Consider the following 27,993-nt stretch of genomic DNA (forward strand, 5'->3'; position numbering starts at 1 on the left):
CACTCTAATTTCAGCGGTTCCTGCTGCACCTCAAGTTTCCAGACATGTATTTTTATTCAGAAGGGACAGGATGCTCCAGCACATTGCATCAGATACCCTAGGAGATGTAAGCTGAATATAGTTAAAGGATCTCACTAATCCCACAGCTTGGTTTCTATAACCCTGCCCTCTCTCCTGATACCCTCATTGTCTCACACTCAACTTAAATCTAGCCAGGACAGATCTGAACTCTTTCTTTCTCATTTCAAATCCTCCAGCTGCCTCTAGAGAAAGCAAGATTTTCCAGGGAGTAGTTGGTGGAGAGATTTCAGGGAGAATCTCACCTTCTTCTCTGGGAGAGAGGAATTCTTTGGGGAAGGTAGCAGTCTATTTCTAAAGCCCTTCCTAGGCCTTGAAATTTGGAAACATATCCAGGTGAAAGACCCCCTTAGCATAATGTATCTAACAGAAAGTGAAAGGGATGATCCTGCTGTCCCTGTAGGTCTTGATTCAAATCACTGTGCAGGATGTCATAAACCCATATGCATCTCAACACTACATACCACAGTGCGGAAAGGGCCTCCCCATTGCCTGTGATGGATAACCCAGGGGTGATGCTAGTGCTGCCTTGGTGCTTCCTGGGGACAGTTCTCACACTGTGGCTAAAGAAATGCCTCTGAAAATCTGCTTAGTGCCTGGATTCTCCACGGATCTGATGAGCTGGCTGGGTTGTGAGCTAGGTCTGCAGCTGGGAGACAGTGACTTTGTTTTTGTTCCCATTGTGAACTTCAGAATGCCTCCACTGTTTTAGAGTTAAGGAAGACTCTTGGCCATCTTCTTCACAGGCTTTGATTTCGTTTGTGCAATTCCTGTTCCAAGTGTTAGCAGTGGAAACAGAGGCTGGGAAGTGAGCAAAAACAGCATCTATGCGCCCCAAGAGAAGAGAGGGCATGTGGCTCTAACACAGCCACAGCTAGAGAGAGGATGAGCCTGGTTAGTTTGAGAGGATGAGCCTGGTTAGTTTAAAGACAATCCAGCTACAATTGGTGCCAACAAGTCCCACATCTCCCCTTCTTAAGCGTATGACAGCGCCTTACCTTGCATCATCATCTCGAGCTATAAGAAGGCGCATGTGGCTGGTGGCAGACGCTGTTCTGAGGATATCCACAGCCCTGCAAGAAGGCAGGCAAGAACAAGACTAACATGTCAACACTGGGTTACAGCAACGCACCACCAAGCGTGCTCATCGGCATGTCAAAGCTCACGTCAAACTCAACAGTGAGCCATGTCCTGGGCAAACACTAAACAGCAGCCAAACGACTTTTTTGAGGGAGGGGCCTCTGGTAGAGCAAATATCTGTTGAGTAGCCTTGATTTCCTTGCCTGGGAGCACGGTCGGAGGGAAACTAGATCACTGCCTGATTTTCCCCCTAACTTAGAAGCTCCTGACAGTAAAGCAAACCCAGAAGATGTTCATGCTAGCAGGCAGATACCTCCCAGCACACCTCTTCCCTCTGGAAGGTTCCTTCTCAGAGATATGCACTACTTCCTGGTTCAAAATACATGTACGCCAGTTGGAGTCAGAGGCAAAGCACTGGAGGTCTGCTGGCCAGACAGAGCATCCCTGCGTGACACGGCCCCGGTAGCTGCAGAAATGTAATAGGGAACATCCTCCATTAAGAACAGCAGGCTCTGGGGATTTGGGAGCTGGAGAAGCTCCTTGTGCTGCTTTCTAAAGGTCCATCCAGTTGTGGTAGCCTAAGAGTGACATGCAGAAATGCAAGGCAGCCAGTGGTTTAGCACAATATTTAAAGGAAAATCAGCCCAGGACATGGCTCACTGCCCCAAAAGTGTGGTGCTCATCTGGATCAGTTAATTATATTCTTGGCACTGAGACAAGGGGCTGGATTGCAGCTCTGGAGGGAATCCCCTGAGCGCAGCAGCACTGCTGTGTTTATGTATTGGCTAATCTCCTGCATGGCTGTGAGCAGAGGGGCTTGCTGGGAAACAGCAACAGATGGAGAGGGGGTGTCATAAGCAAAAGGGGAGTAGCTAGAGCACTGCTCTACAGCAGTTCAAGGCTTCAGTGTGGCTCCGGGTGAGATATTAAACACTACTGCAAAGTCAAGCAGATTGCAGGAATACTCCAGTGAATGCCCAGAATTGAAAGGCACAGAGACAGTACAAAACATAAAGTCCCCCCCCTTCATCCCAGCACAGTGCTGGACTGGAACAGTAACTTAGTTTTGTGTAACATCTGTATATTCTTACAGCACTGAGCATAGAAGGCTAAAAAATATTAGGACAACAACTATTTCTGCAAGAAAAGCCGAGGCCAGATTCAGCCAGCGTTCCAGAGCCAAATATAAATTTCTCATGGTACAGTTTGGGTTCCATGGTCTATTTTTAGATAGAAACTTTTCATTCTGTTACAGTCCCGTAGCACAGCTGGCTCCTAGGAGGAGTGCTGGATGCAGAAACCCTTTGCTTACATTAGAATATGGACAAAGCAACACGCTGGTGCTCTTCATGCAACCTGCAGCCTAAACCACTTCACAGAATTACATAAAACCAATAGGAATGCAAAGACTCTGTTTGGATATGGTACCTCTCGCTTGTAACTCCAATTAGAGAATCTCCATTGACCTCCAGAATCTGGTCTCCCGGCTGCAGACGACCTAGGAAAGAAAACCAAGGGATAGAAACTGCAGAAAATACAGCTAAAAGGGACTTGGAGAGGTTGAGAAGTCCCTCCCTTTACCCATAGACAGGATGAAATACACCTAAGTCATTCCTGAGAGATACTTATCCAACCTATTTTTCAAGATGTTCACAGATGAAGTTTCTATAGCCTCCCTAAACAATTTGTGTCATTGTCACAGTGCTTCCTATGCTGTAGGAAGGTATGACAGCAAATACAAATGCAGTAAAGCTTTTACTTGATTTAATTTTTGAGGTCAGGTAGAAAAAAAACATGAGTTTCACCTCCACCTGTTCTGGATTTATTCTTCTTTATTAGATGAACACATGTTGTTGTAACATTTGAAAAATCTTTTTGGCTTAAGTTATAAAAGGTCAGCTCTGCAGACCCTCATCTAATACCGACTTATCTGAAGAAGTTCAGAATGAAATCGATGGTCCAGGCCAAGCCAGAGTTTGCAGAAGGATCTCAGGCCATTTTCAGGCTACATGTGTTTAATGACTTAGGAAAAGAGAGGTATCATAAAATGGAGAGAGTTCTTTCTGTAGCGTAGATGTATCTTGGTTTAAAAATAGTGAAGTAATCATCTAAATGCCCTAGAATCGAGACAGAAGGCTGCTGTCAGACATTACAATGACTTCCCACTGCTAGAAAATCTGGGAAGAAACGTCTCAAGTGTCCAGTAATGCAATGTATAAAATAAGTACACTGTCTTTTGACTTTTCTCAAATTGTAATATTCCACACCATGTTTAACTCACCATCAGCATAAGCAACACCTCCTGGTAGGATCCTCTTGACATAAACTCCATATTCTTCTCCTGTGAGCTCCTTGATACCACCAATTACCTTAATACCTACAGAGAGAGAAATTACCCTGTTCCATGAAGGCATGAACAAGTGTAGTTTCCATGGGAGAGTGCTATTCTGGGCCATCTCGGAGGGAAGCAACCTCCCACACAGTTCCAAGACATCACGACAACAGTGCATTAGGGCAATCTCTGACCTCCCCCCCGCCTTTTTATGCCACAGATTTGGCAAAGCACAGAAACACAATTGAGGAACGTACACTTGGGATGGTATCACCTCCCGTTAGGTAAACCGTGCAAGAAGGTGATTGCAGACGTTTACTCAAGCATGACCAGCAGAATCACTAATGTAGCTCAACTCTTCTATTAGTTTCTTTCAGGCATAACCAGTTCTTGAATCTATGATTTGTTTTTGAAAACATTTGTGGGATATCCTGCGTATCATCGGCACTACACAAGCAGCAGCAACACACTCGCATCTGAAAGGAGCTCTGGCAGCAAGTGAAGCAGCAGAAGTGACGGGGTGGGGCCAGTGACATGACATAAAGGCTAAGCATCTAATAGCATCTGTTCAAAAACAATAACTAGAGAGAGTTTCCACGAAACGTATAGGCAAGGAGCAGGCACCTTCTTTCAACCAGAAAATTCATCATCTGCAGTGAAATCAGTCACTGACAGGGAAGAATTCAACTCAGTCACTGGCTGTGGATGGTTCAGCCTGTGCTCATTCCTCTGATGAAATCAATGAAATTTTGTCATAGGAAACATTACTGTGGGCAAGAGCATTGCCTGAGAGCCAGGACGTAGAGATCTTTGCTGCTCTGCTACTCTGAAAAACCCTACCACACTACTGTACAACTGGGGCTCTGCAACACCATCCATTGGAAGCAGTGCCTCCAATGTTGTGTACGTCTGTATAACGCTACATCAGCCTTTTCAGCCAGACCCACTCTCTCTCCTCATCACAACAACATGAAAACACAGCAAGTTCTGTCCAGTAATAGCCCACAGTCCCTCAGCGTACAGGTCAAGTATGGGTACAAGCAACTGATGCTTTGAGGCATCTTTGCCAGGGGCTGCGACCACCCCTGAATGCATATTCAGGGGTGCATATTTGGACCACCCCTGAATGCATATTCACCGCTCCAAATGCTACAACTCTCCGTAGCTGATGGGACTGCAGCTGCACTTGTTTTCTCATGGCCGCACAGAATTACATAAGCTGTCCGGCAGGAAAAGGCTGAAGAGACTTACTTGTCAGGGGCTCATTAAATCCTGCTTCTATGATCCGAGCTCTGGACAGTAGGATTAAAAAGCCTGGCTTTAATTAACAAATCTTCCCAGAGGCCTGCTGATCAGACATTTTGCTGTTCTGAACATGAGGTGAGAACGAGGGCACCCTGAGGGCAAGCGGCACCACAGAAAGCAGTAGATCCACTGAGAAGGGGTCACTTCTGGCACTCCCTGCTTCAAGACCGATAACTTTCTCCTCTGACAGCTCCTTGAACTTTTAAATCACTAAGCATCTTCAGAGGACACTGGGAAGTATGGGTAGTGACCTTAGTGCCACACTAAGGAGGCAGAAATGGTGTTTCTGAAGGCCCCACAGAGACTCAGCAACACCATTCCCCCCAGAGTGAATTCTCTGATGGTCTACAAAAACCACCGGCCAGTTGTGTGTTCAGGTATACTCAGATGTCTGACTTGTCTCTTCACCTGGGACACTTCTGACCTTTAGGGAAAGGGTTAAACTCTCAAGTTACCATGCATTAAAGTTGTGATTAAAACCAGATTGCCATGATTTTTTCATTTCATTCACGTACACACCAATCCCTCGCTGCTTCTCCTAAACACGAAACCCCAATGCCATCCGAGTGATGGCATTACATTCCGGGCTGGGCTTGATGCATCAAAGTGTTGTACAACACCAACATTCTTCTCCACAGCAGTCTTAAAAATTCCACTGAAGTCTGAAACACTGTGCAGAAGAGGTACCTCTTTGGGCTATTGCAAATTGAATCCTTGCACCTTGGTGTGGGACTAATGGAGCACATGGCTGTCACTGTGCCCTCTGGGCAGGAGTAGAGATGATGAACCACTGGTAGTGGCATATTCTCAATCCAATACCCTGTCAAGTAGGTGTTTGCAAATGTCACCAGTAATTAATTCATTGCAGATTATCTGGCACAGCACAGGTGTTTTTTGTTGTTTTTTTTTTTTTTTTTTTTTTTAAGTGAAATGGGCTACTTTAAAAGTTTCAAGAAATAACAGGAATTGCATTGTGCAGAGTAGTAAGAACTGGCTAGGCGACGTGACTATGGAGACAGGACAGGTGGTAACTGGGAATACCAGAACATCTGAACACCTTCAGCCTCACTGAGCAGGACTGGCCTGACGTGTCTGGCAGGTCAGGTACCTTTAGATTCCAGAGGATGATAGATGTTGCATCCCCATGAGCAACTGAAGGTAGACAAAACTTCCTATGAGTGACAAAAGCTAAAACAAACTTGGTCTACTCATCACGGAGGATCCTCAGCTATAAATCCTCTCAGTCAGTTTTTGGCAGTACCCAGCAGCAGACTCCTGGCACAGCTGGGGTGGCTGGTGGTAGACTTTATGCCACAAGCAGATGTGAGATATGGTCACATAAGTCGGGCATGAAGAGAGACCTGGACAAGAAACCCCATGGAGCAGACACTGACACTGGAAACACGTTTAGGAAGCTCCCGGCAAGGGGATGCTCCAACTCCAGAGACAGGAATCTCACAGAGGCAAAGTCACAGCACTTGCTGAGGGGAGGGAAGACGCTAAAAGTTATACTTAAGCCAATATGATGACTCAAAAATAAGTCGTACATCTTTCTGTGCACCAGTACCTAAAGTAATTAGAGACGATAAAATGCATGAGACATCATGTAAGATTTGCATCTCAAAATAATTGCAACTATAATATCACATACCAATGCAATGAGGTCTGTTTGTGACAGAGGGTGGCTTCTGCAGGCTCCTCTGTCTAGGTATCAAAAGCAATAATGACTCATTTCCCTTTTGTGTCCACAAATCAATTGTAATAATGGCTTAATATAGCTGAAGTATCTACAAATCCTCCTTTATCCCCAACAATGTCAGCAGAAAATCCGATCTTGTTATTAAAATCAGTGATTACTCACAGCATTACTCCCAGACACACTCGAACTTTGACAAGGGGAAAACTGACTTTGAACTGCCTTGCTGGCAAACAAACCTGCCCGCTGACTCCATCTCCCTGCCACCCACCCGACCCTCCCACCTACGTCGTTCCGGCAGTAGAGCTGGGAACCTGCAGCACCGCAAACTGCCTGTCCCTCCTTGGTGCGCTCTGCCCCTCTGCTGCAGTATTACACTAGGGATTCCCCATTAGGGCATGGAAGAGTAGGAAGGAGTCATCCAGTTCAAGGCCTCATCCAAACTCAGGACATCCTCTTACTTGTGCCACTAAGTCTGAATCAAATTCTGGCATTGCTCAAGCCACAAAATTTCTAATCTCAAATGTTTTAGAACAGTAAAAAACACTAGTTCTGCGTGGCTCAGTAGTCCACTTCTCTGCGAGGTTTTGCTCTGGTTATTGTTTGGAGCTTTTAGTTTGTGGTGGCATTCATGGGAGTTTTCATATTTTAAACACTTCAACCAAATTTATATTTGGGACCCAGTTTAGGTAAATAACAGCTCTTTAATTATCACAGCATCAAAGTCCCACCATAATGCTTATTAAGTCGTACTTAGAGCCAGATAATCTAGCCTATTTTGGATCTCTCCCTTTAATCTTTCCTTCCTGGCAAGGGTCCTGGAGTTGATGCTGATGTCTCCAGTAGTTTCTCTTTTGCAGAATAAAAGTTTACAGGGAAATTCCAGGTTGGATTGTAGTTTAGAGTGACCTACACAGAGTTTGCATGAAATTCTTAACAACCCTTTAAATTTCTTTAAGAGCCTTGAGCTGCACTGGTGCACTTAATCCTGCTCCCACTAATGCCAGTGTCACAGTTCTCAACTTCTCAGGCCTATAATCTCACCTGCTCTTGGATCTCCATGCAGCTCTATATACCACGGGTCAAGGGGCATTCTGGCTAATCTGCTTGTTTAGTCCAACTGTAATCATCTCTGGTGGCTCTGAGGATGCTTGGCATCCAAGCAACAGATATGTGGCATGGTCCAGAGCCTCGGGACTAGGAGCAAGATCCAAAAGCCTCCTATTCCAGCCCTGCTTCCCAACACAGTACTGCTGACATATTTACATTTGGGGACCGTCTTCCCCATGTAAACCGGGTCACTCAGCTTTGGAAACACTTCTCTCAGGAAAGCGCTAGAGGAGAGCTAATACTTGGTTTTGGTCCAATTGCATCATATGTTCAATGAAGAGTGGTTCTGACCTGCCGTGGGTTTGTGTCCCAGTGCTGGCTCCATCAGCGCTGTGTGCTGCTATGCCTTGCTTCGCTCAATACATGCTGTGGAGAGGACTCCTGCTTTGTATCTAAGCTAGCAATGTTCAATTACATTTCCCTTAATCCCTCTGTTGATCTTTCAGTCTCTGCCAGCTTTTTCTGTCTGGATGAAGGGACAGTTCACAGGTGAATCACTCTCTGCCCTGTTTTAAGACCAAGGTCAAGATAATGGGATCTCAGTGTTTGAGAAATACTTCTTAATCAGCACTTTCCTTTGATGACTATTCTTTAATTCAAAGCCCAGGTTTTAGGAGCTGCCACATAACCTCTTTGAACTTTTGCTGAGGTTCACATGTGGGTTTCCATTTAAAGCTGAAGAGCAACAGACCTGGGGCCAAAAGCTGGCCTGCTGTGCCAGCATGAAGTAGACTGATTCTACTTTTAAAAAAAAGAATGCTGGAAAAACACCAGGATCTGAATGCAAGAAGCTAGCAGCAAACAAAGGTTCACAGAGGTTTCTTTTTTCCAGAACACAGTGAGCACTGCAGGACCAGCTAAAAATATATGGCAGACATGGAGCTTCTGCAAGGACTTCTCTGGGCTAGGTTCTGAGTAAAGAAGGATGATTTTTGGAGGACTACTGCTTATTTTGGGTCTTTCATGTCTCATAAAAGAGTACAGAGGAAGCCAATGATAGTATCAGAAAAGCTGTACGATTACAGCCTACTAAACATGTTGCAAGACCTTGCAAAGCCCTCCCCTCTTCTGGCCACAGAGGGGTGGAAAGAAAGCATATGGGACCCAACAAGGTGGCTCACAATGGGATGCATCACCTGTGCATCTTTACCTTGCAGGCATCAGCAACATCCTTGTCAGGCTTTTCTGTCTCCCCTCCTTTAATAAGCTAATCTGATCCATCAGCTAAAATCCCATCAACTCAACCAAATCTACCTCTGGAGATTAAAATACCATATTCACTGAGCAAAGAACTTACTCTGAACTCCCATATACCGCATGAATAAAATACAGACTGAGAGATCCTACCAAAGTCATTCTTCAACAGCAGAAATCCTAGTTACCCAGTCCAAGAGCTAGAAACCTAGCCAATAATTAACAAGTGTTCTTAGTTCTAAGGAAACCTAAACCCTAACTAATGTGAGCTTGTTTCTCTGATGAGTTTAAATACTCAGAATGAGCAGTTCCTAAAGGCCATCCAAGGACCAGTAACCTTGCCAAGTAGTCCTCAGCTTATCATCTACATTTGTAATTTCAATTTATTGAGGAGAACGCATGGTGGACCCTGAGCAATCCCGAGGGCAGGAAGTCGTTCACACACTACAAAGTTCTGGAGCAGTGTTGTGGAGGATCTCAGTTTTGGCAAAGCCCATGGAAGAGCATCTCTATTTATACTGCTGGATATATAACGGTCAAATGAGATAATATACCGGATCCCTTTGGCCCTAAATTTATGGATCTATTACTATTTCTCACAGAAATATTCTGACAGATATGACCATATTTTTCTCTTCTTCAGTGCGTAGAGCACTTTGAAAGGAAGTCTAATTCACGCTACTTTCATACTCTTACCTGTGGGCAAAACTTTCAAACAGATTGTTTGCTCTAATACACCCAAGTCCACAGGACAGCCATAGTATGCTGGTTCCAGTCATCAGGAATTGCCTCCTGAAGGGGTGCTTCAGGCAGGAAGATTTGCCTATGGAGCAAAGCAGGAGCACCGGGCTCACAGCTCCTGTGATACTCCTTTGGGAAGTGCTTGGAATTCTCTTGAGAGGATTTTTTTTTTTTTTAGAAGAGTCAGAAAGACTGAAAAAATCTGAAAAGACTTTTCCCTAATTTATTAAAATTCCTTGAGAGCAAATAAACAGGAATTTGTGATCAGTTTTAAGCTGGCCCATTTTATGCCAGCTCAGGTGTCATCCATATGACAATTAGGTGTCACACAGAATGTTACTTATAGCCACACTGCTTTTGGCAGCTCAGGTTGGTATTCACATTGGAAAGCCTGCTTGCACTTCTTGACGGGTATCACTCTGAAACTGCAGCAGCGGGAGGAATATACAGGCATGGGCCCAGCACAGGTTTGTGTTTCCTTTTCACCTCTCCTAGGACCTTCCAGCTGCCAGAAATCCTGTTCAAGGAAAGGGCCATCCTGCACCAAGCTCCTGTGCAGCTCCAAGCACTGCAACTGCTTGCAATAAACAGAGAATTAATCAGGACTTTGACCTTATTTTAACCTCCTTGCCATGAGAGTTGACATTAGATGCTTGAACAGCAGGCGGGCATAAGCAGCAGTACTTCTGTGAGAAGTCAGACTTCAAATAGGGAGATGAAATCGTGACACAGATGCTGGAAGTTTGGGGAGGATGTTCCAGCTTCCCCAGTGCACTAGGACTTCCCTTGTGTAAAGGAGCAGTACTCACCCAGCCCATTTGCACAGTCATAGAAATCAAAACAATGCACAACTCGATCCATTCCATATGGTCCCATGAGTGTCCTGGGAGAGAGAAGAGACACGTCTTTCATAGGCTAAAACAGAGAGATGTATACACACCCAGAAACCAAACATGCACACAAGCACTCAGACTTCAACCACAAAACCACCTAGACACACAGGCTGAAAGACATAGCCCCAGATATTAAGCTGGCAAAAAGAAACCCCCCTCTCAGCTCTCTCCCCCAAATTTACACAAATAAAAGAAATATGTGCAGAGATGGACATCATCCCCACCCAGCAAATCTGATGGACCTGTCCGTGATCTGTTACCCCAGATTAACAGGGTTGGACAGCTGTCCAGCTCCATGCAAATGAGATCAGAGCTCAAACCAATATTCCAAGAGTAAGCCAGTTTCACAAACACACACAATCTGTGAGGAAGACAACGAGTAAGAGTCCATTTCCAAGGTTTTGGAACACACAAAATGCAGAGCAAGGAGAAACAACACTATTTTTCTGCATCTCCATTTCTCTAGCAGAAGAGCTGAAAAAAGAGGATGTAAGATTTGCTTCAAGTCTTGTCAGACTAAGAATTGAAGTTTTTCATTGCAGGCCACAGCTAGCAAAACAGGAGCTTAAACCTTAGTTTACTCCATGCCAAGTTGGTATCCTAACCACTGTATGCTACAGTCTCTCCCTGAACACACACCTGCTGATGAGCATTGGGAAAATAGGCATGGCTTTAGGGAGATACCACGTTACTCAAACTGAGCGTTACTGAAGACGCTCTGATCCGCTCTGCCCCAGCTGGAAACTCTGGACTCCAAACCTAGGACTATCCACAGTTCCCATATAAGTGGGCCTCCAGATAATTCCTAAAACATCTTGTCAGGTCAGGAAGTCGTCCCATGGTGCCTCAAGCCTCCCTACACTATGTGAAAATGGATAAGGATTTAGACTTCCCGAGCACCTTTCAGAACAGATATAGGGAGCGTCACACGGACACCCAACAATGCAGCCCGCAGACGTTGACACTGCCAGAGCTGTGGAGTACCCCAGCGAGGAGTAAGAAATAAACTCCCTTCCCAAGACAGTTTCCCTGCTAGGTCCTTTGAAAGACATCTGGAGTGGAAGTAGTTTCACATAAGCAAGCAGCTCCAGCACTGGACTTCAGAAACTCCTACCATTATTTATTTAGTTTTGAAAGGGAGATTAGAGGCTGCAGATTGCTTTACTGTTAACTATTACTCACTGTGTTTTCTTACTTTTTAAATTTAGGAAAAGGCCCCCTCATTCAAGATGTAGCTTCTCCTCTTAAAGCTTGTCAAATCACCCGTGGGAGGATCAGTGGGCTTTAACCTGACAAACCCAGAGTCAGATGTGCAAGGAGACACACCAGCGTTCTCCCAAAACACTCCAGTTTCCAAATATTTAACTTGCAGGAGGAAAGGAGAGTTTCTGAATCAATATCAGAACCCAAATCTTCACCGGACTCAGCAGAGGAGGGAGAACACCACGGAGCACAAGATGCTCATCTAAATCTAACAGGTCACAAGAGAGGGATAAACCTCAGGGACTTTTCTTCTATTAAAGCACACCTGAAATACCTCCCAAAATATCAAAATATTCTACAACAACAGATTTGACAGAAAGCTCCCTCTCCTCATTAAAAATAGGATTCCTTAACATTCTTATAATATTTCGCATGTTCAAGCTATTTGATTAAAAATTAGCCAAATCATCCACTGTCAGAAAATGACCAAGTTGCAGCGATTCCCAGGAAGCTAGACAAGTCTATATTCTCCAAAGCTTGGACCCAGACTTATTACGCAAATCAAAGCGGTTGTCCAGGCTTTTCAGAATATTTTGGACAAATATCTGAGGAAATTTAATCATGGATAAAGAGAAATAACTCAAACCACGCTGAAGTGTAACTCTAGGATAGAGTTTTTGGTAAAACCAATGCCTACTTGATATGATCAAATTTGACGCTGAATGGGATGCACACACAGTGGAGGAGAAGCACAAATGAGCTTTCCTAATGTTAGGCATCCAAAACCACCAACAAGATTATGGAGTGAAGGTACAGAGAAGGACCACTGTTTGCTCCTAGAAGGAATAGACAGCCCTTAGCCATTTCCCAGGTCCCAAGAAGAATGCACGAACGCTTCATTTCTAAGTGACTATCCTCTAAATGCCTATCGCCTCACCTTGGAAAGTCAGAAATGAGAGAGTCTTCACTGGAGACAAAGAAATTAAATAGAAGAGCACAATATTCATCCTGTTTCTGCATCATTCCTACTTAATAGCCCAGTCCCCTTTTCTTCGTGGGAGGAGATACAAAACCAAAAGATCCTGCGTGTAGCCCGGCAGGGAGCTTTCAGGGCTGGGGTAAAGCATATCTCACTCTGTTGCTGAGAAGCGATGCTTCCTCTGATTTTTCAGCCTTTCATTCTCTCGGCTCTTTCTGCTGCATGCAAATAATCCCTGCCAATCAAAACCCTTTTCTGAGGAAACCCACAGCAAACCTCCTGACGCTTTCTACCTGGAAGGCGGCTCCAGCCTGCGCTGCAGCAGCTGATATGAGACCCAACACCGGACAGAGCTGTCTAATGTCTCCTTCCCTCTTCCAGGCGGCCCCTCACACCCTCGGGTCTCACTGCTCAGAGGTATTACCTGCTGATGATGATGGCTCCCTTGTAAAGGACAGAGACGGCGGGCATCTTGCTCGCAGAGCTGTGCGGTGGCAGCCCAGCCCTGCCGGACTCTAGCCACTCTGGTTTGGCAGGAATCCGTTAAAGCGATGAAAAAAGGGGAGGGGAGCGGGGGGTCACATGGTCTTCCCGTATGCATGTTAATTCCACCCAACATTAACACAGATCAGCTAAAAACATCTCCAACTTTAGATTAAAGCTTACGCAAGCCAAACAAAGCCAACACGGCCTATTGCAAGTGCCTTCCTGAACAAGCAGGGGAGAAATCTCTATTTGAACCGAGCACTCCCCACCCTTCCCCAGCAAGGCTGTCACACACAACTGGAACAATGGAATAATTATTTTGACACGTTCTATTGTTCATCTTTGGGAATATCCCCTCCAGGGATGAAAGGCAGTGTTCAGTGTAGGACATGTGCTTTCCCCATCCCTAAAGGCTTAAAATCTGCAGTAAAGCTTTGGAAGTAATAACAGACTGTAGCACTTAGGGATTTTTTTTTTTTCTTTTAACATCTTTCCCAGCCCACAGCATTTCCTACTTGATACAAAGCGAGTTCATCTGTTCTAATATCTCTGAGGAGGTTAGAAGCATGATTTGCCCTTAAACAGCCTCTTTCATCCACCTATCTCACAGCACATCACCCTGCCAGGGAAGCAGCACAACCCCTGTTTTATAGGACATGGGAACCTGAAGCAAAAAATAAGATTATGCAAGGTTGCACAGTGAAAAGAGACAGACCTGGAACAACTGATCTTGTGCACTGTGTGAAGCAAAGAGAAATTCCCACAAAGACTTGCCTCACCAGAGCTAGACATAGCAGGGGAGATAGGGGGCACAGGTCCTGCATCTCCCTACCCATTCCAGCTCTGGTGGACAGCTAAGGCCCAGTAAGGTACCTGTAGCAAGCTGCTAACTTTATTAGTATTGTCTTTCTCTTACTGTTCACTGCTTTTGTGTGCAGGCTTTAGGCCAGGTGTCATTAGTTGTATATCAGCATACAGCAGTCTAGATCAGCTAGTGACTTGATATAGACAGTTGTTTATAACTGCAAACTATTTGCCAAATATTTGCTTGTACTTGATGCTGTTAGATATTGCTTCTCCCATGAATGAATGATGAGTTTTATTAGCAAGAACTTTTCCAATGGCTACGTGAAACTGCTGCGTGAACTCTAGGTATTTTAAAAACAATGACAAATGTGAAAGGTTTCCTTTTAACTGCTGCTTTAAGTGATTTCCATTTGGGAGCATTCTGAGGAAATATTAAAAAGCAGAACAGACTCTTTCGGTCACCAAAGACCTCCTAAGTGACTTCATCTAGTCACAAAACCAACATTTGGATAAATAATGCCCAACTAAACTTCAAATGTAGAAGTATCTAGCAGTACATATTTGTTTATTTCAGTAATTATTCTACATCTGCATAAAGGCTTCATTTTAAGGGATCAGGAAATAAATCAGACTGAATGTGAGGCGTTTTACTTGATACCATTTCCCAGTCTAATGGATGCCTCCACCCTTCCCTTCCGGGTGTTCGAGAGCCTCACAGAAGCAATCATCCTCACAGGGATGAGGTTGCTGAAATGCAGTTTTCCCTCCCATCTTGCAGATGGGAACCAGGACACAGAGACTCTAAAGTCAAACTCCATTAAGGCAGCAAGGGCCTCTTCCTTCCCTCCTGCTGGAGGAGCCACAATTTCACAGAGGATCTGAGTGTCCAACTACCTGGTGAGTCTGACCCTAAGTACTAGATCAAGATTACCGAGAAAGTCTTGTAGCAGGCTAGACACAGCAATTCAACTCCTCTGCGGGTGATATAACCCTTCATCCTGGCCTATTCTCCTTTTATGCCCTGGCATGGACCAGCTCTTCATAACTGCAACATTCTCCTCAAGCAGCAGGAATCAGAGCAGTGCCCAGCTCAGGCAGGCCTGCTTCAGCAACTCATTTGTAAATGGAAATTTGAACAGATCCAGACGTCTCCTGCTGGTTACACTAACAATCATATTGCAGATCCTCTAATGCACTAATAATCCTGCCAGTCACAGTAAAGGAGTATTTCCATCCCACCACTAAAACTCATTACATGACTTGTTTCATACAGCCTTGGGAGGTCCCGTGAGGCTCTAATAAAACAATTGACAAAATGAACCCTTTGACTCATAGGTCAGAACCTCAGCTGGGATAAATCAACTCTGAAGCCAAGGGATGGTACAAATGCTGGAGGCAAGGTCTGCAAGAAGAGGCAACCTCTTTGACCAACGCTGGCTTCAGAAGGGTTATAGGAGAGTATGGTGGTATCAGGCCACTCTGCACCAAAATCTGCAGACAAACAGAAGAATCTCTCCCTTGCAATTCTGTAAAGGGTCATCCACCCCAATTTCTAGGTCCTGGGGAAAATTTTCCATGCTTAACATTGAGCAGGCACATGTCTTTTGGGGCTCATGGGTTCTTTTTAAATAAATAGGTGAGTGGAAGGAGTATGAATTAAGTATGAACTAACACCACAGGGCTGGACAGCCTATAAACGTGTACTTAACTTAGCATTTTCACCTTTTAATTCACTGATATACAATGAATTTTAGCAAAATTTTTCTATGTGAAAGTTTTTTCCTTGAAAAATATTTTTAATTTAAAATGTTGAATGGAAACAGTCAACTTAATATTAGTATTTAAAAGCAGGGGGAACAAGGCTACAAGTGGAATCAAAATAAGTCTTGGAGCAGGACAAGACAAAAATGCTGATAGCAAAATAAAGCACAAATCAGGCATATTTCCAACACATTTTTCTAAGAGATCATGAAGCTGAAAATGTGAAGAAAGAAATTGGAAGCAGTGGGCAGAAGCACAGAAAGAGAGCAGGTTACGTACCGGTGCCTGTGTCTGTTATAGCTGCACTTGTCCCCCATCCTAATGCCAATCAGCAGAATTGCCTCTTCCTGCCAGGAAGCAAGAAGGTAAAACAGGCTGTTACTTTGAGTTAACAGTATGTTGCACACACTTTCCCTGCCTTCTCTGTCAGAAGCACCTGAAAATTTTCATCTGGAGTTATCCACCTGGTCCACATTGCTCACGGCTAAGTAGGAGGTATTGCATCGTCTCCAAAACATCAAACTTTGACCTCTGTCAAAAGAAAGCAGGTAGACAAGACGGTCTAGTCTCAGGTAGCAAATCTAACGTTTCTAGCTTTCAGAAAGAAAAGAGGGGAAGAGGATGACTGCAACAAGCACAATGAACAGTGTTCTCTTGTCATACATATCTCCCCTTGCCTTTCCTACCTAAACTACAAGCAAACAGTGCTGGGAACAACTGGCCTACAGTAGGCATAGGTGTTTGATTCAGTGTCATTGGAAGTCTTGACACTGCATGATTAACACAAGGGAAGACAGATGTCCAGTGGAGAATTAAAAATTGTGTAGGAAGATATCGCTCAAGACTGCTCGCTTGTAAAATATACTTTTACTTGAAACTGAGGGGTGCATTGTGTGCTCTTCCTAGCCAAACAATTCTTTCCAGCCTGTCTGCTAAGGTAGAATGATCTCTGGGCAGTGTTAAGGCCATACAAGCAAACAAATAGAGCTATTGGTCTTCTCAACAGTTCCAGCCCCAACACTGAGGCTAAAACCCAGAAGACAATCTTTTCATGTGTCAGCCTCCAGAACCAGCTGATGGGAAAGACCTAGATCTACAAAACTTGTCTAGCCCAAGCTGCTTCAAAGGCACACAAAGGCAAGGATCTAACACAAAGGCACACAAAGGCAAGGATTACTCCCTTTGCCACTGCTCATTTCAACTCCTTTAGCAGAGGTCGTGGCTACTTAAAAAGCCACTAGTCTGGAACTAGCACAAGAGAGACATCTCCAGTGCCTCAAGAGATGTCTGTCTGCTGATAGGACAGCCAAGAAAATAGATTCTACTACTTCCTCAATTTAGAAAGAGCAGCATATATTTCTGTGCCAGAGCAGGGCTCTTTGCCCCAGGATGCACGTAGTCTCTGGGCTTTCAGCAGCTGATCATTTCCAAGCTTGGACTTTCATGGTGGTAGTTTTAAATACCTTCTTGAATACCTGCAAGCTCTACGAGAAAGATGCTCTCTTGTGCATCTCTCCGCCCTGAGCTTTCCTTGCAGCGCATTTAAAATTTTAAAATCCTCTTGGATTTTCTCTTAAGTACCAATTACTAATCCTTCCTGCTTCTAGGCAAGCAGTGTGCTATGTTCAGGAAGATCCTGCCTCAAGAACACCCTTCCGTTCCTAGCGCAGGGGATTTTATCTGTCCTGCCTTAGAAAGCGCAACTAGGATCCGAGAGATCTACAAAATTATGGTAGGGATGCAACAAAATTGATAGGAATTTCCTTTCTCTCTAGTAGAAAGTCATGAGCAGATACTGCAATTCTCTGCAAAGGTACTATCCAACCCTCCTATAAGTATTAATCAAATAACTTTCTGTGAATACCTAGAAGCAGCATATGGGCAGTACAGTTTTTAGGCTGCTTCCAGATAAGAACCTCATCTGTATTTCTTCCTTTGCTTCCGTCTTCTGCCTCCTTTCTTCTCTGCTTCTTGGGAAGGAGCAGCATGAATATCAAAAGCATGTGAAAGATGGCCACTGATTCAGGCTGTTAGATCGAGGAAGCAAGAAAGGCTAAGGAAAAGAGGAGGTGCTTGACTGTACCTTCATGCGGGGATGTTTCCTTGGGTCTTGCAGACAGATGCTCACTGCTTTCAGTGCTGACTGGCTGTAGGATAGGGAATCACACAGAAAGACAAAACTCTAAAATCATAACGGCAGGAGTGAAAGCAAGCATGACAAGATAAGTGAAGAGAGAGATGCATCTCTGGCAGAAATACAGGGCAAAAGGAGAAAGACAGGGGAAAGGACCAGGTACAAGGATGTGAATGCTCTCTGCCCCGTCAGCAAACCAAGAGGAAGCTTCAGCCACCCGATGATTTGCCTTGGCCTGTGCCAGCCACTTACCGCAGCAGCTGGGGGACAGTGTCCGTGCCTACTCGGAGCCGGGCAACCCGGCCGGCCCTGCGCTCCCTCGCCAGCCCCTGCCTCCTCTCGCCCTCCAGAGCTTCTGGGGAGCAGTGGAGCAGGCTGCGCCGGGACGATGCTGGGAGAGCGTGGCATCGCCTGCGGATGGTCAGCCTTCCCCAGCACGCAGGACTCACTCGGCACGGCATGGTGCGGCGGTGCCTGCAGCCCCACCAGCGGCCCCCAGGCCCTTGGGGCACAGCGGGGGACGCACGCCAAGGCTTTCAAGTAAACCTGCAGGTTGATCTCAAATGCAAGAGAGCTTTCCCACAGGGGATGGAACATCCACAAAAAAAACGCAAGACGCGGTGGGTGGCACCCGAGAGGATTTGTGCAAGTGGGAATTAAAGCAGAGGCTCCAAGGTGTTCTTTAGCAGCAGTGAAGCCCATCTGAGTGCTTTTGTTTCCAGAAAGCAGCAACAAGAAGTCTGGACGGGAAGGTGCTGCATTGGAGAGGCCGACGGCAGGTGCCACACGCCCCGCTCCCAGCCCGGGCTACCCGCTGCGCCAACAGCGGCGGCAAGGGCCGCCCGGGCGGGCGCCTGCGGAAGACGGATGTGGGGCCTGGACAGGCACCTGCTGAACAGAGATCCAGCATTTGTTTTGCGACAAAACATCAGCGTAGGCTGAAGATGGGTTTGCTCCCAATTAGAGAACAGGGAAAAAAGCAACTGCATGGTTTACAGGATCTATTACAAAGAGTTGATTTTTTTTTTTTTTAAAAAAGCCACCTACTCTAAAGCTAAGCAACCATACATGGTCCACATTGTCACAACATAGCCCGCTCCATTTTCATAAATATCACCCATAGAGCAATTTCAAATGAGCTCATAAAATCAGGGACATTCCCGGACAAGCCTGAACAGAAGAGGGAACAAAACCACACAGCCTAAATTACTGGCAGAAGCGTGCCTGGTCTCTCTGGCTGCAACCGCAGCTCGCTGGCAACCCCGGGGTGCAGCAGCCCCTGGGAGGGAGGGAGCAGCGCACGGTGTAGGAGAGCGAAGGTGGTGGCGCACGTGGCTGCGCTGCAAAGCGCTCATGCACGGCCCCACCGAGCTGTTCCGAAATCAGACAGAAAGCAAACAAAAAAAAAACCCACAAAAAAACCTCCAGACAAACACCACGCAGCATCCAACACCCCCTAGCGCAGGGTGCCCTCCCCAGTCACCATAGCTACCGCCGTTTGCATCATGCACTCCCTAATCACCTATCCGCACCGGAGGGATGTTAGCAGATTAACTGGCACTGGCATCACAAGCAGGATGACCGTTTCCTTGAGCCCAGGATCCCTGCGTTTGACCGGCTGGGGGATTGGTGTGACCTCTGCAGAGGTCCCCTTGTTCTTGGGGCAGATGGGGACCCCCCAGCCCTGCTTTGCACAATTGTGGTTGGGATCGCAGCACCCCCCTCTTGCGGTTCGCTCTTCCCGTGCTGGGCAGGAGGAAGGCAGTTGCTGCGGGGCAGCCAGGCCAGGGAAAACCCCCTTCTTTGGCAGGGCCAGGATGGAGCAAAGATGAGCTCTTCCAGGAGTAAATAGCCTCAGGTCATGGAGGAATTTGGCTCGGTGTTTACTGCCAAGATCCAAGGCTGCTGCTTCCCTGCTCCAGTCTGAAGACCAGATCAGCCCATCGAGTGCTGACACTGATGCACATTAACTGTTTAGTGCAGGAGAAAGCAACATTCCCAAAAATTCATTTTCATCCAGCGCAGCTGATAATTGGCAGCACCCAGCATTTGAAAGGACATTTCCCAAGGGTGCTGAGGACAGAAGCCAGGCAGCTCCACCTGTCCTCAAAGTGTCAATTTGATCACTAGTGCCACCTCACCACAGCTTCTCTATTCAGAGCAGCAGTGCTCCTGGAGACATCCTACCCAGACACGTTGGCAACATCATCCCATCCACACAACATCTCAACCTCACCCCAGAAGTTTCCCATCCTGCTGCAGCTGTTGGCAGGGGTGTGATCTGTGGCCCATTCCCACGGAGAAATCTGGTACCCAAAAGCCCAGGTTTCACTTACGCTAATATGTCCCATGACTTCTTTGAGGTGTAAAGACCTACAGCATAACAGAACATCACTCCCCATCTAACACAAACACCTCTAACGAGATGGCAGGGGCATGCACATGCCAGCACTGAATTGCAGCATCACTGCTAGCCTCTCAGCTGCTTTCCTCCCTGCTTGCCAAGCACTTCCAGCCACTAACAACACTGCATGGAAACATGGAGGATTTATGGGCTGCAGAGACTAAATAACCTTTTCTCTAATGAGATGAGCTGTGCCATGGAGGGACCTGTGGTGCTTCTTCTCCCAATATCCCCGCTTCCCTCCCTGGCAGCAGTACAGCCAGCTGGAGAAGGGGTGAACTAGTATCCTCCTACAGCACCAGTGCTGAGCGAATGCCAGAGCCAGCTTTGGCTTTAGCAGGCAGCTGCTTTGGGTCCCTGCTCTGCAGCCCTTCCCACCTGTGGGATAGGCCAGCTCTCCTGACTGCCAGATAAAGCCTAGGTGTTGTAATTCAGACCAAAAAATTGTCTCCTGGAAGCGTTCTCATCTGCTGGGGTTAAAAGGAGAACATTAGAAGAGGCTGGGCAGAAGCAGACGGAGGCAGCTCTCAGCCTCAAGTGCATCTATGCAGGGTCCCAAGGAGACGAGACACCTGGCATCATCCATCAGCAGGGAGGGACCAGCCACCCCCAGGAGGCAAGAGGAGCAGCACCCAGAGCAGCAGGTTTAGGCAGACAGCACGTGGGAATGTCCTGTTTGAATAAAGCAAATCCTCAGGATCCAGACAGGCTGTTGGGTTGGTGGCATCCACATGTCAATGTCTGTTCCCTGCAGGCACCTTCCTCCTCCCCAGTCTCCTTACAGACCTCTGTGCTCCTTTGTCCCCTTCCTCTGAGAGCACCAAGGTGGTGCTCCCAGGGACAGAGAATCCCAGGGTGAACCCCAGGGGACAAGAGGTGGTTGCAGAAGGGTAGTTACTGCTTCCCATCACAGCCTTCAGGATCACAAATCCATTTGCTCTTTGCCCAGGTGGATGACCACTCCCAGTCACTCAGTCACACCTGCCTTCTCATTACTGTGGCATCCCTTCCTTGCAAAGGGGCTCAGTCCTCCAAGCTCAGAGTGAAAGGGACCTTCCTTTCCTCAGAGGGAAAGCCAACAGCCATAGCGCCCCTGCCCCACCCTAGCAAACCCTCTTGCCAGCCCACCTTCACTGCCTGCCACTGAGTGTGGGTCTTCTCCCTTGTCTTCTCCAGCCACAGAGGGTTGTAGGGTGGTGGCTCCCAGGGCTTCATCCTTTTTATCCCTCATAGTGGTGGTTACTCATTCACTGAGTTAATTCATATCTGAACCAAAGTGTACTCTTTGGTTTAAAGATTCCCAGAATTAGGCAATTTTAAAATAAAGACTGGAAGTTCTTCAGTGGTTACTTCTTCCAACTGAGGAAACAAGATGCCTTAATCCTAGGCTGGATGTATATCACTCCATCCTTCAAGAACGAAGGGCCCTCTGTTCTCCTAGTGCTTTTAGGCCATGATCAAGCACCATCCAGCCTCTATCTCAAACTGCAAGCAGGTGGAGTTGCAGTTTCTCACCATTGGTCAGGTGTTTCCATTCTTTAATTACTTTTTGTGACCCTCCTCTAAACTTTGTGCCATCTTTCAGTATCCTTCTTGGCTAGTGAATTTCTTCAGCACAAGGGATTCATCTCAGTGAATCTTGGCTGCGTAAAAGTTAGGTCTCTAAACTAAGTTAGTCACCTATATCCTACATAGACAGGCACTTAGTCACCTATATCCTATATAGACAGGCACTTCTAGAAGGGAATCAATCCTACCTGAAAACAGGCATCAGGTCAACTGAGATGAACCATTTTCTGGAGATGCTTCTCTGAGCATGTAAAAACCACAAGCAGTCTCTTGCTAATACTGTCCCAATATACATTTCTGCTCTTCAAGTCAGCACCAGATGCCTTCAGAAGGATGAACTCCCACAGGATTCAGGTCTAATTCACAAGGGGGGAAAAAAAGCCCTCATATTCCTGCTTAGGAGAGCTAGAAAGATAATACACATTTTATAGGCCACGGAGGCTTGGAGAGAGGTTAAGAGTATTTTCAAATGGACGGACTTCCCTCCATTAAGTTACAGTTCTTCCTTGCTGCTTCAAAAATCTTTGGTTCTGGAAAAGGCAAAAAAGCCTTCTTTAATCACCCTGTGCCACTGCAGTCAGGAAAACAGGCTATTTCAGGTGGAAGCAAGGTCAAGCTTAGTTCAAAACTTTGCTGAAAAGCTTTAGCAATGTCAAGGCAATGTATACAAATGGGATAAGTGTCCTGTAAGTCTTGTAGCTATCAGCATCTGTTTCAGCCCAAACCACTGGATGTATTTACTTGGGATACAAATTAAATCAAACTAAATATAATCTGGAAAGCTCTAACAAGCTCCTTTCATGTTTGATCTGTTCTAACAGGACCGAAACCCCCAGCGTGGCTGGTGTTCCACACGCAGGGAAGCTTCTTCCTTCGCATCTCTAATCTGTTGCTCTGCTTCACAGGAATCCTGGGATTGGGGATTTGCACTGCAATCCCAATTTGGGCTTCAGTTCGTGGAAATACAATTTCCTGGAACCCAGTCTGAAACTCAGTGGCTCTGCAGAGTTGGTATAATTAATATACTAATCAACTTGAAAGGGGATTTGACTAACAGAAAAGGACTGTTGAGGAAAAAAGCGCAACTCCCCCTGCAAACATGAACTGCCTCAAGCTTGTCCTCAGTCCTCTCCGTGCCATGCAGCTCACCCTTCTCAGGGACTGTCCCATCACCTCAGGACTGGGAGCAGGAAAAGAAACATTTCCTTCCTAAAGGAGCAGATATCTCCACTCTCCAAAGCACTTGTACCATAAACAATGCCTGAGCCTGACAGATGAACCACGATCTGTTCTCCCCAGCTCATCCAATACAACTAGACCTTCTTCTGCTCATTTTTCACCTGCTCCTTCTACCAGTCGCAGGAGGCAAGTCAGATGCTCCCGACCGCTGCTGAGGAACGGCATGCCAAGCCACAGCTCCTCCACTCAGGAAGGCCACAGGCCGTGCTGCAGCAAAGGAGCGAGCAGAGATGTCCCTGCTTGTCCTGGGCCTCACACAGCTCCAGTGAGCTGAGATCCCCAGGAGGATGTACTATACTATCCTGCTCTCACAACAGAGGAGGAACAGCCCTCAATCCAGATTTCACACCAGTGATAGTTTCTTCCGTTACCCCAGGATAGTCCCTCTGTTGCAGAGCCAACCACCCTACTCTGCCCCAGGAGCAGTCCCTCCGGCCCAGCATGCTGGCTCTGCTCCCAGCCACCATCCCAAGACATGCTGAAGGACCAGCTAAAACCTCCACACTGTCCACGTCCCCTACTCTGCAGGGATATAGCAAGGAGCTGCAATGTCTTCTTGAAGCTAATCCCTTGTCTGGTTATACCTCCAAGTATGAGGACTCAGAGCTTTTCCAGTGCTTATGCTAGTATTATTCACTGAATCACTGGTATTTGTTCGGCTGCTGTTAATCTGCTTGACTGGTCCTGGTGCACAGGTCATCACTGACTGCAGAGGAGTGCAGCCTCGCTGCTGCACCAGGGTGCCCGACACAGGCAAGCGGAGAATTTGGTGCTGTGGTTTCCGTTTGGGCTCCAGGCCTGCAAGACGGTGCCAGCGTGTGTGTGCTCATTCATTTGAATGAGCCTGCATGCACTCAAAAATCCCACAAACGTATTTACGCAGGCATTATCCTTCCCAAACCGCGAGGAAGCCTCTTTCACATGGCATAAGTTCCGTCACTTCTCAAGATCCTAAATTTGTTCAGAAAGATATCCACAGACACAACTTAATATTAGCTGGAAAAAAGCAGTGGCCTGCGTAAGTCATTCAGCTCCTCTTCAGTCAGTGAATCAGACATACTAAGGGTTAACAGGATTATAAATCTCCCTACGTTTCTCAATCCCCTCAGTCATAGGATTTGACTGTTTATAAACTTATTAACAGTAGAAGGCTGTTGCTGCCCGAGCAGAGAGCTGACCGCCGTGGTGCCCTCCCTCCCTCCCTCCCACGGCAGTGGACCTCTGCTCCGTTTGCCAGGCTACAAACACCGGCTGCCCTAAGGGTCAAGCTAGTCAATCCTCTGGTGAGGAACAAATTAATCGGGGGAAAAAATATGAGAATGAAGGCAGGAAACGAAGCCAAGACAAGTCGCAGTGAATCTAAAGTCTAAATAAGAAGGAAAAGACAAGAAGGGGAGGGAGATAACTGGGTGTAGAAAGATGTGAAAAACGAAACCTTTTGAGAAAGGGCTAACTCACTTGCACAGAATATGCCAACAAACCTAGCTTGCGGCAGAGACGCTTGCCCTGACCAAAACAGTTAGTTGGTAATGCTAAGAGGAAGGAAGAGAGCAGGAAACCCTTGAGAACATGTTACACCAGCACCACCTCAGTGGGCTCTTCCATCTGTACACACAGATTGCAGCTTTGCAAACATTTTGCTTGAAACACCAGCTGTGAAGAGCTTTGATCTTGTCCTCAAGCTGCAAATATCCCTGTGGCCAAAACACAAATATTGATGCAAACCATAAAAGTAGTAGTAAAAACAGAAAGCGCAAGCAGGGAAGCTCTGAATTGTTCTTGTGTCAACAGCTGCCCAGATGGCATCCAGCAAGAAGCCTGTGGGCTAACAGCGCTTTTGGCCACTTTGTGACTGGTGCTCTCCAGCTGCAGAGGGTGGACACTGCTCTGCACCCGTCCCGCACCCTCAGGACCCACTGCAGGGTCCCAGTCCATGACCGCTGCCACAGGCTGTCAGTCTGGTAACCCCGCTGGCAAAATGGACCTGTACGTGGTTCTGATTTCTTCCTGCCTCACCTGGCAAAGGGCTGTGAGAGGGTCCTGCACAAAAGCCAGTTTTGCAGAGCTCACTTACGGGCCCCGGAGCAGCCAGAGGAGCACAGGCAGAGATGATAGCCCTGTATCCTCAGGGGGCATGGATCAGGCCCAGCATCCCTCTGAGGAAGCCAAAGAAGTGAGAGCTGGTGGACCAGCAGCTGGTAGCTCAACAGCCCTGAGCCCAGCGCACCCACGGCAGGGCAGAGAGCCAGCACAGGGGGAGATCCCGCTCATGGTTATATATTAAATTTATATTTCAAACTCTCCGAGTAATCTTTTAATCAGTGGCAGATCAGGGCCATATTTATCGAAGGGGCTGGGGGAGGTGGGACCTCCCCCGCCATCTGCTTGCCGCCCTCCGCGACAGCCCAGCAGCGCTGCCCAGACAGCCGCACGCCAGCCCCGCACATCTGGCGCCCGGCGCACGCAACGCCCGGCCCCGGGCACGGCAGCCGCGCGCATCCTGCCCTGGGCGGGCCAGCCCAGCCTCTCCTCCGCCAGGCGCGCCTCGCCGCGCTCTCGGCTCCTCCCTGCTCGCCGGAGACGTTCCCGCGAAACGGGGAGCGAGCGATGGCCACCGAGCCCCTGGGGACGTGCCCCCGCTCGGCGCCGGGGCGGACTGACCTCCTCCCCGATCAGAGGAGGCCGCAGGCAGCCCCCGGGCCCCCCCGGCCCTCCCCAAGGACTGAACCGGAGAGTTTCGAGGACCAACCGAGGCGCTGGGAGAGGCCCGGTTCTCCTCTGGGCGCTGAGGCCTTTCTGGGAGCCCTACAGAGAGCCGCGCGGCTCCAGCGCCGCGTACCAGCGGGCAGAGCCGCCGGCCGCCCCGCTCTTCCGTCACCGCGCGCCCCAGGGTGCTGCCGCCCCGCACGCCCGCCCCCGCCGTCCCTCCTCTGACCTACCTCGGCAGCAGACAGGCCCCCCCCCAGGAACGGCCGGATGGCCAGACGCCCAGGCGACGCCGCGGCTGGTCTCGGAGCGGCCCCAAGAGCCCCCACCCGTGGCTCTGGCCCCCCGACCCCCCCAGGGGAGCAGCTGAGTTCAGCTAAGCCCGCTCTGAGCCCGGCGCTGCCCGGAGCCGCGCTCCCTCCGAGCCCTCGGGCAGCCGTGCCCCCCCCGGCGCGCTCGGCCACCCCCCGGGGCGAGCGAGGACCTCGGCTGCCGCCCCGCTCCGGGGGAAGGACGCAGACGGCCCCAGCGGCGCCGCCGCGGCTCCGCGCGTGACGAGCCTCCACGTCGCCGGCTGCTGGAAAACGCCCGGCCCAAACCGTCGGCCCTAAGCGTCGAGCGCGGCCCCCGCTGCCGCCGGCGGCACCCGGCGCCCGCGCTGGCCTCGCGCCCGCCCGGCTTACCAGTAAATGAGGGAAAGGCCATCGAAGCGCTCCAGGTCCCGGGACATGATCCGGGGCGCGCTCAGCCCCGGCGCGGGGGCGAGCGGGCGTTGGCGCGGCCGGCTGCCGCCTGCCCGGCCATGGGTCGGCCGCGGGGCCCCTCTCCTTCGACAGCCCCGCGCCCGGGTAATCAGCCCGGCTTTTAGCCGCAGCCGGACCCGTCTAATCCCCGGCGGAGGAGACATGTGATCGTCTCCTGACCCAGCTCTCCGGCGCTAAACCCCGCCGACGTCTCCAACTTTCCCCGCCGGCGGCGGCTGCGCCCGGGGCGGTCCTGCCAGCCCGCGTTCGGCCTCTCGCTTTCACCCCAAACGGCAGCCCCGCCGGGGCCGCCTGCCTCCTCGGCTGCGAGCGGGCGCGAGCGCGGGCCGGGGGCGGCGGGGGCGGCTCCATGGACCCCCCCCCCATCTCCCGGCCCGCGCCGCGGGCTCCCGGGGCGGCGCCGGCCTCCGACGCCGTCCCCAGGCGCGGCGCGACGGCGGCGGCAGGGGGCTGCCTCAGCGAGCTCGGGCCCCTGCAGACGCCGCTTTCGAGGGCCGACTGGGGCGGCAGCGAGCGGGGAGCAACGCGCCGGGTTTTGCCGAGGGCCTGACGCGTTGCACCCCGCCGGGCCCTGAGCAGCGGCTCGCCCAGTGGGGACACCCCCCCCCCCAAACCTCCTAGTATTTGGCCTTGGGGAAGAGGCGGGATTAGAGCCGCGTTCGCTGGGGTGCATACACGCCGGCACCTTGCCTGGCGCGGCAGCGCCGGCGCGAGCGGATGTGTCTCCCGGCCCTTTTTTTTTTCCCCCCAAAATCAGGGTGACAGAAAAGCTTTCAGAGTTTGTCAGGGCGAGATTGAACAAAAAGGAGCGCCCACCCGGCGCCGGACGCATGGCCGGATATTTTGGGTCTCCATCTCGCCCGGAGGCAAGGCGCAGCGAGACCAGCCCAGGACAGCCCCGAGCCTGCGGATTAGGGAAGTCGCTGCGGCTTATGAAATGCATCTGTCTCGCCCGCCGGGGCGCCGGCGAGGGCAGCCGGGCCGCGAGGAGATCCTCACCGTTTCGGCCCAAAGAGAAAAGGCGACGCTTTGTGTTCCCGAAGCAGAGAGACCGCGGGGAGGACGGAGCTGAGTTTGGTCTCGGCGGGGCAGAGACGCGGCGCGGGCGCCGTCCTGGCCACGCGTGGCCCAAGCCGCGTCGGGGCTGCCGAGCTCGGCCGTGACCGACCCCCATTTCTGCGCACGGGGAACGACCCGGGACGGGGCTGCTCCCTCTTGCGGGGTGAGGCCAGAAGAGCTCGGGCAAATTGAAGGCTTCTTCAGCTCGACGTCCTGCTGGCCGGCCGTGCCAAGCGCCGGCAGCCCCCCGCCGCCGCGGGAACGGGGCAGGGGCGATCCCACACGCATCGCACACACGTGTCCGTGGGGGCAAGGGAAACCCCCAGGGCTGCCAGACTGGGAGGGACTGGGAGCCGCTGGGAGCCCGGCCATGCAGCAAAGACCAGAGGCACCGCACGGGATGAGGCTGTGCCAGATGTGTCCCCTGCTGGGACATGGTGACCCCTCCTGAGA

At 49.1% G+C, this 27,993-nt stretch overlaps 1 protein-coding gene across 2 annotated transcripts in view; it reads right to left on the reverse strand.

The window, feature by feature from the left end:
- Positions 1 to 27,993, reverse strand: part of LOC104147557 (syntaxin-binding protein 4) — a 63,327-nt gene that overhangs the window by 29,513 nt on the left and 5,821 nt on the right. The window contains exons 1-5 of one of the 2 annotated variants that reach the window (XM_009680287.2): positions 13,036 to 13,339; positions 10,346 to 10,419; positions 3,440 to 3,535; positions 2,587 to 2,656; positions 1,077 to 1,151 (exon numbers count right to left, since the gene is read on the reverse strand). In XM_009680287.2, coding sequence (XP_009678582.1) covers positions 1,077 to 1,151; positions 2,587 to 2,656; positions 3,440 to 3,535; positions 10,346 to 10,419; positions 13,036 to 13,082 — 362 coding nt within the window. In that variant the 5' untranslated portion in view covers positions 13,083 to 13,339. Of the gene's footprint in view, positions 1 to 1,076; positions 1,152 to 2,586; positions 2,657 to 3,439; positions 3,536 to 10,345; positions 10,420 to 13,035; positions 13,340 to 27,993 lie in introns of those variants that run through there. The other variant, XM_068908204.1, reaches the window with a different exon arrangement.

This window comes from Struthio camelus, chromosome 15 (assembly GCF_040807025.1).
Source record: "Struthio camelus isolate bStrCam1 chromosome 15, bStrCam1.hap1, whole genome shotgun sequence".
NCBI classification, from domain to species: domain Eukaryota; kingdom Metazoa; phylum Chordata; class Aves; order Struthioniformes; family Struthionidae; genus Struthio; species Struthio camelus.